Source organism: Podarcis pityusensis, assembly GCF_964106645.2.
Source record: "Podarcis pityusensis genome assembly, chromosome: 16".
In the NCBI taxonomy this organism is placed as follows: Eukaryota; Metazoa; Chordata; class Lepidosauria; order Squamata; family Lacertidae; genus Podarcis; species Podarcis pityusensis.
In genome coordinates this window covers 5,607,912-5,618,742 of record NC_138041.1, presented here as the reverse complement: position 1 = coordinate 5,618,742, position 10,831 = coordinate 5,607,912, and the positions used below count along the sequence as shown (strand labels likewise).

The following is a 10,831-nucleotide window of genomic DNA, read 5'->3' as shown; positions in this document are numbered from 1 at the left end:
TATGGTGCTGGAGGAGACTCTTGACTGCAAGGAGATCAAACCTATCCATTCTGAAGGAAATCAGCCCTGAGTGCTCACTGGAAGGACAGATCCTGAAGCTGAGGCTCCAATACTTTGGCCACCTCATGAGAAGAGAAGACTCCCTGGAAAAGACCCTGATGTTGGGAAAGATGGAGGGCACAAGGAGAAGGGGACGACAGAGGACGAGATGGTGGGACAGTGTTCTCAAAGCTACCAGCATGAGTTTGACCAAACTGCGGGAGGCAGTGGAAGACAGGAGGGCCTGCAGTGCTCTGGTTCATGGGGTCACGAAGAGTCGGACACAACTAAACAACTAAACAACAACAATATGCTGATCTCCACCAGCAATTTCTAGATCAACTCTGTATCCCCAAATTGAAACCTGAGTCGGAGGTCATCCATTTTCTATTACTGGGGAATGATTAGGAGCTCACCAAGTTAGTGGCTAAATATCTCTATTTGGTTTTTTGTCGTAGAAATACACTGCAGACGCATGATCTCCCTGGAGACCAAGAGATATGACGATAGACTGCTCTGCCTCCATTCTTTTAGCAAATGTTTTGGGCCACTGGGGAAGTGGTAATTGATTTGTTTTGGATGTTTGTATGTGATGCCAATAAAAGGTTTGATGATGATGATGACGACTCGATGGGCTAGTGGCCTGATCCAGCCGGCTCGTCCTATTGTATTCTTATGCGCCCCCCCCCAAAAAAAATTCCACAACAACTTTGAGAAACTCGCCATTTTGCCATAATGGTCCTGTCCTCGACCCACTTCCCTCCCGTCCAAAATAAAATAAAATGTGGGATGGGAGAGGAGGGGGGACAGCTTGACCCACTTCCCTTCCTGAAGGTTGTTTAAGTCCTGAATGAACATTTACCAGGACGCACCGTATTAACCCTTCGGTGACCTCCCATCTTCACCCCAGGCGGCAGAGCAAACACTAATGTCATTCAAAAATAAGGTTGTGGGTTTTTTTCTTTTTTTAAAAAAGCCCTCTTTCTCTCTCCCCCCACCCACCCCCCTCCCAGGCTCTCGGGGTCAAGGGTGCCCTCCTGCCACTTTGATACATTCTGGCAGGCGATATAATTTTGAAGAAGGCCCTGTTAGCAGAAGCCTGACCCAAAGCGACCCCACTCTGCCTACAGATCTTGGGTGGGATGTCTCCAAAGCCGAGGTCAACGAATGGTCAAAGGATTGCAAAACCAGGGCAAGAGGAAAGAGAGGAAACAATGTCCTGTTGGATTTCTGCCTGCCTGTATTGCATGCAAATATTGGGGGGGGGGGTTCAACCTGTAAAGTTGCAACTGCAGTTGAAAATATAAAAGTTTTAACAGCTTTGCAGCAGGCAGGAATCCAGAAGGGGAAATTTCCCTTGGAGGGGGGCTGAATGGGGGGAAAGGCTCACCCGTTGAATGCCTGCCTGCCACACAGCAGAATCCAGGCCTTGAATGGCCTTTGTTGTTGTTGTTTAGTCTTTTAGTCGTGTCCGACTCTTCGTGACCCCATGGGCCAGAGCACGCCAGGCACTCCTGTCTTCCACTGCCTCCCGCAGTTTGGTCAAACTCATGCTGGTAGCTTCGCGAACACTGTCCCACCATCTCGTCCTCTGTCGTCCCCTTCTCCTTGTGCCCTCCATCTTTCCCAACATCAGGGTCTTTTCTAGGGAGTCTTCTCTTCTCATGAGGTAGCCAAAGTATTAGAGCCTCAGCTTCACGATCTGTCCTTCCAGTGGACAGATCGTGAAAGGCCTTTAAGAAGGGAAATTAAACAAATTTTTGGAAGGGGGGCTAAGTGACTATTAGCGGCCACTATAGGTTGGCTAAGCAGAGCCCCAGATTCATGGGCAGTCTACCTCTGAGTAGCAATTCCCGGGGTGGGGGACACAATGGGGAGGACTTACAGGGTTGCCGTGGGAGATCTTGAAATGTTCCAAGTTCCAGTCCGCTGGAATAATCCCAGTTTGACTCCGGAATACATCAAGGTACTCTCCACTTTTCATGGAAGGGAGAAAGAAGGGGATTTTGGGAAGGAGCCCCCCATCCTGAGAGCAAAATGGGTGGTGTGGAATAGCTCAGCTTCAGCAGAAAACTGCAATTTCAAAGCATCCTTGTTGAAGGATGCTTCTATCCCTATATTCTGAGATAAAGGTAAAGGGACCCCTGACCATTAGGTCCAGTCGTGACCAACTCTGGGGTTGCGGCGCTCATCTCACTTTATTGGCCGAGGGAGCCAGCGTACAGCTTCCAGGTCATGTGGCCAGCATGACTAAGCCGCTTCTGGCGAACCAGAGCAGCGCACAGAAACGCCGTTTACCTTCCCGCCGGAGCGGTACCTGTTTTATCTACTTGCACTTTGACGTGCTTTCGAACTGCTAGGTTGGCAGGAGCAGGGACCGAGCAACGGGAGCTCACCCCGTCGCAGGGATTCGAACCGCTGACCTGCTGATTGGCAAGTCCTAGGCTCTGTGGTTTAACCCACAGTGGCACCCACATCCCCATTCTGAGAATACTTGGCTCAATCTTTTCAAGAGACAGTCCATGAGAGATATTATTTATAACATTTAGATACCACGTTCATCTTCCAATGAGCTCACAAGGTGGCGTACGTACGTGGCCCAGTTCCACCCCATTTTAACCTCACAAGACCCCTGAGAGGTAGGCTAGTCTAAGAGGCTGTGCGACGGGCCCCTTCAATCTCCTAGAGCATGGGTTGGCAAACTAAGGCCGGATCCGGCCCAATCGCCTTCTAAATCTGGTCCGCATACGGTCCAGGAATCAGCGTGTTTTTACATGAGTAGAATGTGTCCTTTTATTTAAACTGCATCTCTGGGTTATTCGTGGGGCATAGGAATTCGTTCATTATTTTTTTTCAAAATATAGTCCGGCCCCCCACAAGGTCTGAGGCACAGTGGACTGGCCCCCTGCTGAAAACGTTTGCTGACTCCTGCCCTAGAGCATTATGGCGCTGGCAGGGATTTGAACCCTGATCTCCCTGGTCCCACTCTGCCTCTTAAAACTATGGCCTGTCTGAAGTTCCCCCAAGTTCCTAACTCAATGGCAAGAGAATGCCTTCGAAGATCCCTAAAATCTGGGATGGGGGACAACATCTGTGGGGCCCTGCAAATGTTGCTGGACTCTCAATTCCTAGCAGGCCGAGCAAACAACTCTCACCCGCAGATGTTCCCCAGCCCTGATCCAAACATTCAACCCTCCCAGCCTCAGCATAGTAGAGCATGTTAAGAGTGTGGAACGCCTCCCAAAAATCCATCATTTTCATCTGGCATTCCTCCACTGCTGGTAAAGGTAAAGGGACCCCTGACCATTAGGTCCAGTCGCGAGCGACTCTGGGGTTGCGGCGCTCATCTCGCTTTATTGGCCAAGGGAGCTGGCGTACAGGTTCCGGGTCACGTGGCCAGCATGACTAAGCCGCTTCTGGCGAACCAGAGCAGCGCACAGAAACGCCGTGTACCTTCCCGCCGGAGTGGTACCTATTTATCTATTTGCATTTTGACGTGCTTTCAAACTGCTGGGTTGGCAGGAGCAGGGACCGAGCAACGGGAGCTCACCCCGTAGCGGGGATTCGAACCGCCGACCTTCTGATCGGCAAGTCCTAGGCTCTGTGGTTTAGACCACAGCGCCACCCGCATACTTCTTGTAATTTCCAATTTCTGGCCAACAAAATTCTAGCTGCAGTTGTGGCATACAAAAACAATCTAACATCTTTCTTGGGCAATTCCAAGAAATTTAGCCGGAAGAGTCCGCGACCAGAAGGAGGAGGAGTACCAGGAGGAATGGATGAAATTTAAAGACTATCTAGCTAAATATGTTAAGATAAATTTAAACAGAAACACTTGCAAGTACCAGATTGGCTTAGGATTTAAATATGTGATGTTATAGAATAATAGATCTAAAGTTAAAATGAAAAGGAAGAAAGATGTTAATTGATTAAGTGAATTTTATGAGAAATTAGTTTTGGGAAACTGTTACAATGATATACATAGAAACTCAGCTAGGGGGATTTGAGGAAGTCAACAAAAAATGTTAACAAAAGTGGAATTATTACAGTTAGGATTTATGTTTGTTTGTTTGTTGATGCTTGTCATAAAATTTGGAAAATCAATAAAAATTGGGGGGGGGAGAGTGTGGAACGCCTGGCGAGAAGGTGTTTTGTGGTGCCATCCCTGCTGTGGCAACAAAGGTGTCGGCAGGGCACAATCGTCCCCCGATTTTGCCCCTAATCTGCAGCCTCTCCAACTTCAACTGAAGGCTCGGCCCACCTCCCACAATAGCTTAGCCCCCCAGGGAAGGTCATTCCCCCCTGGATTTCTGAACACAACACATAATTACAGGTAATTAGCGGCTTAGGTGCAGGGGGCACCCCGGGGTGCATTCCTTAAAGGCTTGACTTCACGCTCCATCCATAACCTGGCAGGTGTTAGCCAGAGGGCACCCTACCCCTTTGATGGCGGAGGGGGCAGGGGGGAGTGGCTTTGTCCAGGTGTGGCCGCTTAAATCCCCCCTCCCCATCTCCCAGGTGCGCAACCCCAGAGCTGCACTCCTTTGTGGCTCCCCAAAGGCCTTAACAGATTGGACCCAGGCGAAGCAACTTCAGGAAGCTGGGGAGTTTTTCTGCTCACTCTCAAATGAACTTTCTGTTGGTTCCCTGCCATACCCCTGAGGTTTGGGTCAGCCTTTGCACAGGAAAGACTCTTTAGCGTGGCAGGTCCTGTGCCCTGTGGAACTCCCTGCCACTAGAGGTTTGGTAGGAATCGCCGCTGCCCAGTTTTAGATGTCTGTTTAGATTCTCTTTATCACACATAGACTGCTTAGAATTGTAATGTTGGAAGGGTACCCACGAGTCATCTAGTCCAACCCTCTGCCACGCAGGAATCACGGCTAAAGGATCCCTGGCAGATGGCCTTCTTAAAAACCGCCAACAAAGAAGAGCCCACAATCCTTTTCACTCTCACCACCAGAAAGTTATTCGGGTTTAGTCGAAATCTCCTTTGTTGCAAACAATTGAATCCATTGGTTCGGGTCCTATCCTGTGGGACAGCAGTGTGGGTCCAAAAAAATCTGGGACGAGGCGAGACATTTATGGATGAAGGCATTCACTTGGCTTAGTGATTTGCAACCAGTTGATTCTCACCCAACTTTATGCCAATCTAACTCTCAACATGTTTGACGGAAAACCGTCAGCAGAGAGGTCACTGCCCCAAGGTGCTTACAAACCATGGCGCAAGCGAGGATGCGTTTGCTATAAGCTACATCTTAACTACCTGGATTAAGTCCTGCATCAGATATTCTTCCATTGTCTCTTAAACACAGAACTCCGAAAGGTCTATTTGTACAGTAAATACTGGCAGAAAGGCTCTCAGGAGAGAAGTTTGCGCCACTCCGTGGTCAAGCAGCAAACTGCAGCTTGATTCCAAAACACCGTAAGCTTAAAAGCACGTGGCTTCTCCCCTCACAGAATCCTGGGAAATGTAGTTTTCCCGGGGCCGGACCGAGCTACAATTCCCAGCGCCCTTAAACTACAGTTCTCGGGGTTCTTTCGGGGGGGGGGTGCAAAGACAGGCACCCCCAAACTCAACCCTCCAGATGTTTGGGACTACAACTCCCATCATCCCTAGCTAACAGGACCAGTGGTCAGGGATGATGGGAATTGTAGTCCCCAAAACATCTGGCAGGATGAGTTTGGGGGTGCCTGATTTAAGAAAATCTTGAAGCTAGGGTTGCCATATTCCCAAAAATGAAAATCCGGACAGAGTTGTTTTTGTTGTTTTGCTAATAAAGTGTGCAAGTCAAGTCCTGTTGCATTATAGGGTGTAAGGATGTGTTACTCTCAGGTAACACGCAGCCGCCACTTCCCTGCGCATTCAGAGGTCCCGCATTTTGCAGAACAAAAAAACTCGGATCCCTTTCCCATTTCGCATTAAGAGACCCGCTTTTGCCAAATGGAGCAAAAAACTACAATTCCCAGAATGCACCGAGGAAACAAGGAAGAGAGGAGGGGCGAGGACCCCGAGGCATGCTGGGAACTGTAGTGCTGTTGACGCTTCCCAGCCGAGGAGAGAGAAGGTCAGCGGTGCAGGAAGCGCAGTTTGGAGACTCTACCTTGAAGGACAGGTGGGGGGGAGGCGACTGTTTTTTGGAGGGTGGGGTGGGGGGAGCTTTGGGGGTTTGGACCCCGGGGTTGCAGGGATGTTGGGGGCGGGATGGGGGGGGGGAGTGACAGGCTGTGTTTTTCTTGCACTGCGTGTAAACTGGAGCCACCTCGCGCACCGTTTTGCAATGCGCTCAACTAGCAACACCCCTCTTATTTTTGCAATGCATGGACAAAATTCCATACCAATCATTTGTTTGCATTCTCACTAAATATCATTCCAACCCCGCCGCCTTCCCCTTTATTTGCAAAAAAGCTTCCATTTCTGCAAGCCACTTCCCACCGGTAATGACCGCCCGCCTCTCCAGAAAGCCCCCTTCTGTATTTTCGCATCTGGCCCGCTAGAGCCATCATCGCCCCCTCGTCCTTTCTCAAACCCCCTGGTCCGGATGCAACCCCGGAGTTTTAATTTCGGAGGCAGACTGCCCTGGAAACTTAGCTTGATTACTTGTTCTGGGATGCGGGGTGTGTGTGGAAAGGCACTTTGCACATGCTCAGGGGAGCAGCCGCTCTTCCAGTTCTGGGCTTTTTGCCCAAGAGATGGATTCCAGGACTTAAACACCACATAGAGGGCCCTCATTTTGCTGTTTCACAAACCACATATGTTGTTTATTTGTTGCACCTGTATTTATTTATTTATTGCATCCCCAAAGAGCTCAAGGGGGTGTATCGATAGTTTCCCTTCCAACCCGATTTAATAGCTTCTGGATGCTGAACCACAAAGTGGTTCATTTATCTCTCATCCTTAACCTGATTTATATAATAATAATAATTTATTATTTATACCCCACCCATCTGGCTGGGCTTCCCCAGCCACTCTGGGCGGCTTCCAAAGAAATATTAAAATACTGCAATACATCAAACACTAAAAGGTTCCCTAAACAGGACTGCCTTCAGATGTCTTCTAAAAGTCTGGTAGTTGTTGTTCTTTTTGACATCTGGTGGGAGGGCGTTCCACAGGGAGGGCGCCACCACCGAGAAGGCCCTCTGCCTGGTTCCCTGTAACTTGGCTTCTCGCAGTGAGGAAACCGCCAGAAGGCCCTCGGCGCTGGACCTCAGTGTCCGGGCAGAACGATGTGGGTGGAGACTCTCCTTCAGATATACTGGGCCGAGGCCGTTTAGGGCTTTAAAGGTCAGCACCAACACTTTGAATTTGCAGGATTTTTACGGGGGTTTTAAAACAAAATAAACCTAGCCCCCACATCAGTCTTCATAAGAAAAAGGTCAGAATATATAAAACAATAAATCAACCATAGAAGAGGGAAAGAGATTTTTCCCTCCCAGCCAGTCATTGCAAGAACCCCTTAACTAGGAAATAGCTCCAGAATTTCCCCTTTCTCCTCTCTTCCCTACCCCTCTTATTTTCCTTTTGGGCTGCATCTTTTTAAATATTGCAAACATGAACCTGAGGACTGCCTTGCTGCCGCCGACATTTGTAACAGCTGTGGGGAGCCAGCTAAAATAAACAAACAAAGTTGTGGATAAAAATAAAAAATGATTCAATGATAGAAGAGGGAAAGGTATCTTTCCCTCTCAGCTAGTCATCACAAGAACCCCGTAACTTAAGAAACAGTGCCAAAGCTCCCTCACCTTTTCCCCTCTTCCCTCCCCACCTGTTTTCCTTTTCTGCTGTGCCCTTTTTAAGACTGAAAACATGAACCAAAACAAACAAGCTACCTTCTGCGCCGCAGCTGCAAAGGAAACAATTTCCCTTCTGACCGGTCGTCGCAAGAACCCCGTAACTAAGAAAAACTTCCTCCCTGCCCATTTTCCTCTTTTTCTCAATTTTTTTTTAATTGATTTTCACAAAATTATAAACAAACAAACATAAATCATAACCTTATTAGAAATTACACTTATTAACATTGCTAAGTGACTTCCTCGCTTCCCCTTGGTTGAATTTCAATGTATATCCTTTTAACAGTTTTCCAAATCATAGTTCTAATGAATTAACTTGAGCATTAACATCCTTAAATCTTTTCAATTTGTAATTAAACATATTAGTTCATCACTTAGCTTATATAAAATCCTCAGCCAATTAAATATCTGCAAGCTGTTTCCCATTAATTTAACTTCACATATTTAACTAAATACTCATTAAATTTTGTCCATTCTTCCTGATACTCCTCCTCCTTCTGGTCGCCGACTCTTCCGGTTAGGTCGGCTAGCTCCGAAAAGTCCATCATCTTCACCTGCCATTCTTCCACCGTTGGTAATTCTTGCTTTTTCCACTTTTTAGTTAATAAGGTTTTAGCAGCAGTTGTGGCATACAAAAATAATTTAACATCTTTCTTGGGCGATTCCAAACCTGTTATTCCAAGAAGAAAGGCCTCTGGTTTCTTGATAAATGTATATTTCAACATTTTTTTTCAATTCATTATAAATCTTTTCCCAGAAGTCTTTCGCCTTGGGGCAGGTCCACCACATGTGATAATAAGTTCCTTCCTTTCCTTTACATTTCCAACATAAATTATCACAGTTATGATATACCGTATTTTTTGCTCTCTAAGACTCACTTTTTCCCTCCTAAAAAGTAAGGGGAAATGTGTGTGCGTCTTATGGAGCGAATGCAAGCTGCGCAGCTATCCCAGAAGCCAGAAGCTTTCAGCGATCCCTCTTGCTGTTCTGGCTTCTGGGATTCAGAATATTTTTTTTCTTGTTAGTCTCCTCCAAAAACTAGGTGTGTCTTATGGTCTGGTGCGTCTTATAGAGCGAAAAATACGGTATTTTTGCTAATTTAACAGGAGTCAAGTAACATCTAGGGACGCAGGTGGCGCTGTGGGTTAAACCACAGAGCCTAGGGCTTGCCGATCAGAAGGTTGGCAGTTCAAATCCCCGTGATGGGGTGAGCTCCCGTTGCTCGGTCCCTGCTCCTGCCAGCCTAGCAGTTCGAAAGCACGTGCAAGTAGATAATTAGGTACCACTCCGGCGGGAAGGCAAACGGCGTTTCCGTGCGCTGCTCTGGTTCGCCAGAAGCGGCTTAGTCATGCTGGCCACATGACCCGGAAGCTGTACACCGGCTCCCTCGGCCAGTAAAGCGAGATGAGCACCGCAACCCCAGAGTCAGCCATGACTGGACCTAATGGTCAGGGGTCCCTTTACCTTTACTAAGTACCATCTGTACATCATTTTCATTATATTTTCCTTTAACACAGTACATGCAGTGAACTTAACCCCCCCCCCCCCATTTTCCTTTGGTGCTGTGCCTTTTTTTAAGACGGCAAACACGTAACTGAAATGAGCGAACCTCCTTGTCTCTTGCAGGCCTCTCTTGATGCTATCCTCGGGCCTGCTGGTCCTCCGCCGAGCTCTCCGCCGGCCGATCTTCTCCGCCGGCTACTCGGCACTGGGCGGCTCACCCATGGAGAACACCCCCGTGGAGGCCTCTATCCGGGCCAAACTGAAACAAGCCCTGGAGCCCGTGCACCTGGAGATCATCAACGACAGTCACATGCACGCCGTTCCGCGGGGCTCCGAGACGCACTTCCGGGTGGTGGTAGCCAGCCGGCGCTTTGAGGGCCTCTCGCTCATCCACCGCCACCGCCTGGTCAACGACATTCTGCAGGAGGAGCTGGCCGGGCCCGTCCACGCCCTCTCCATCCAGGCCAAGACCCCCCAGCAGTGGGAGAAGAACCCCAAAATCATCCAGAGCCCCGAGTGCCTGGGGGGGTCCAAGCACGATCCCCAGATGGCCGGGAAGATCGGGGAGACGTCCCGTGCATGAAGCGGTCCGCTGCCAAAGGCCGGATCTAAGCATGTTTCTGGAGCGAATAAATGAAAAACACCTGTCTTCCGGTTCCTAGCTGAGGTTTGGGGTTAGATGCCAGCGTCTTCTACAATTCTGCAATTCACTCCCCTCAATGGACACTCCGCACTATTCCTTGGGAGTGTCATTCTGGCTTGCTCTCATATAAAAAAATGAGATTATCATATGTGCATTTTGGAGCTTCTGTTTTTCCGCCGGTGACTGATGTTTCCTGGGGAATCGCTTGGGTTTTGCTGCAGTTCATTCCGGCCCGGCTTTTTGTAATTTGAGCAAATTAAACTTCCAGCTTTGGAATTTGCAAGGGGCATCGCTTCTCATGGTGGTTTGTTTCCCCTTTTTTTTTGGGGGGGGGGAATTACAGTGCCGCAGCGGGTTGGGATAGATGACCCTCATGGGTCCCTTCCAACTTTACAATTATGTGGTTCTGCCTCGGGGTTTCAAAAGGAGGAGCGGCAATTTGTGTGATGGGGGGTCATGTTTAAATGACTTTTCCCTCCCCAGTTTTGAGGCTGTCCCAACAGAGGCTGGTTTGGGTCATCAGTGGCTGAAGTACCTGTTCTTTCACCTGGTTGGCTACTGGGAGAATAAGGTGGGCTCCCAGCTCCAGAGGCAGTCTATCTGAATTCGTATCTGGTTCTTTGGGATATTTGGCTAGCATGAGAACAGGAGGCTAGGTTGGATAAAACCCCTTTGGTCTGATCTAGTTACTGCAGGGGTGATGGTCTGAGTTCTGCAGCGGTCCAGCTGAAGGCCAGGATTGTATTTATTTCAGAGCTGGCCAATCCAAAAGCTCCACTACACTAGCCAATCACATGAGCTAGTTCCTTATTCGTAGCCTACAAGGCCTAAGTCTCCAGAACTAGCCTACGAAACCCA

The 10,831-nt window shown here is 48.6% G+C and overlaps 1 protein-coding gene across 5 annotated transcripts; it reads left to right on the top strand.

The window, feature by feature from the left end:
- The first annotated feature begins 1,983 nt into the window (after positions 1–1,983).
- On the top strand, positions 1,984–10,260 carry BOLA1 (bolA family member 1). Of its 5 annotated transcripts, none has more exons than XM_080984888.1 (2): positions 1,984–2,005; positions 9,454–10,121. In XM_080984888.1, exon 2 carries the CDS (start codon positions 9,464–9,466, stop codon positions 9,911–9,913), a length of 450 nt encoding a protein of 149 aa, XP_080841014.1. In that variant the 5' UTR covers positions 1,984–2,005; positions 9,454–9,463; the 3' UTR covers positions 9,914–10,121. The 5 variants fall into 5 exon arrangements, with proteins under 5 accessions (XP_080841014.1, XP_080841012.1, XP_080841011.1 ...); XM_080984886.1 differs by lacking the exon at positions 1,984–2,005 and adding an exon at positions 2,019–2,171; XM_080984885.1 differs by lacking the exon at positions 1,984–2,005 and adding an exon at positions 6,044–6,104 and having other exon boundaries at positions 9,454–10,260.
- Positions 10,261–10,831: the final 571 nt, after the last annotated feature.

Excerpts from the sequence above, each read along its gene's own strand:
- BOLA1 (XM_080984884.1), top strand. The coding sequence starts at position 6,055 with ATGCTGGGAACTGTAGTGCTGTTGACGCTTCCCAGCCGAGGAGAGAGA. Across the intron at positions 6,153-9,453 it reads GACTCTACCTTGAAGGACAG|GCCTCTCTTGATGCTATCCT; the intron begins GTGGGGGGGAGG and ends TGTCTCTTGCAG.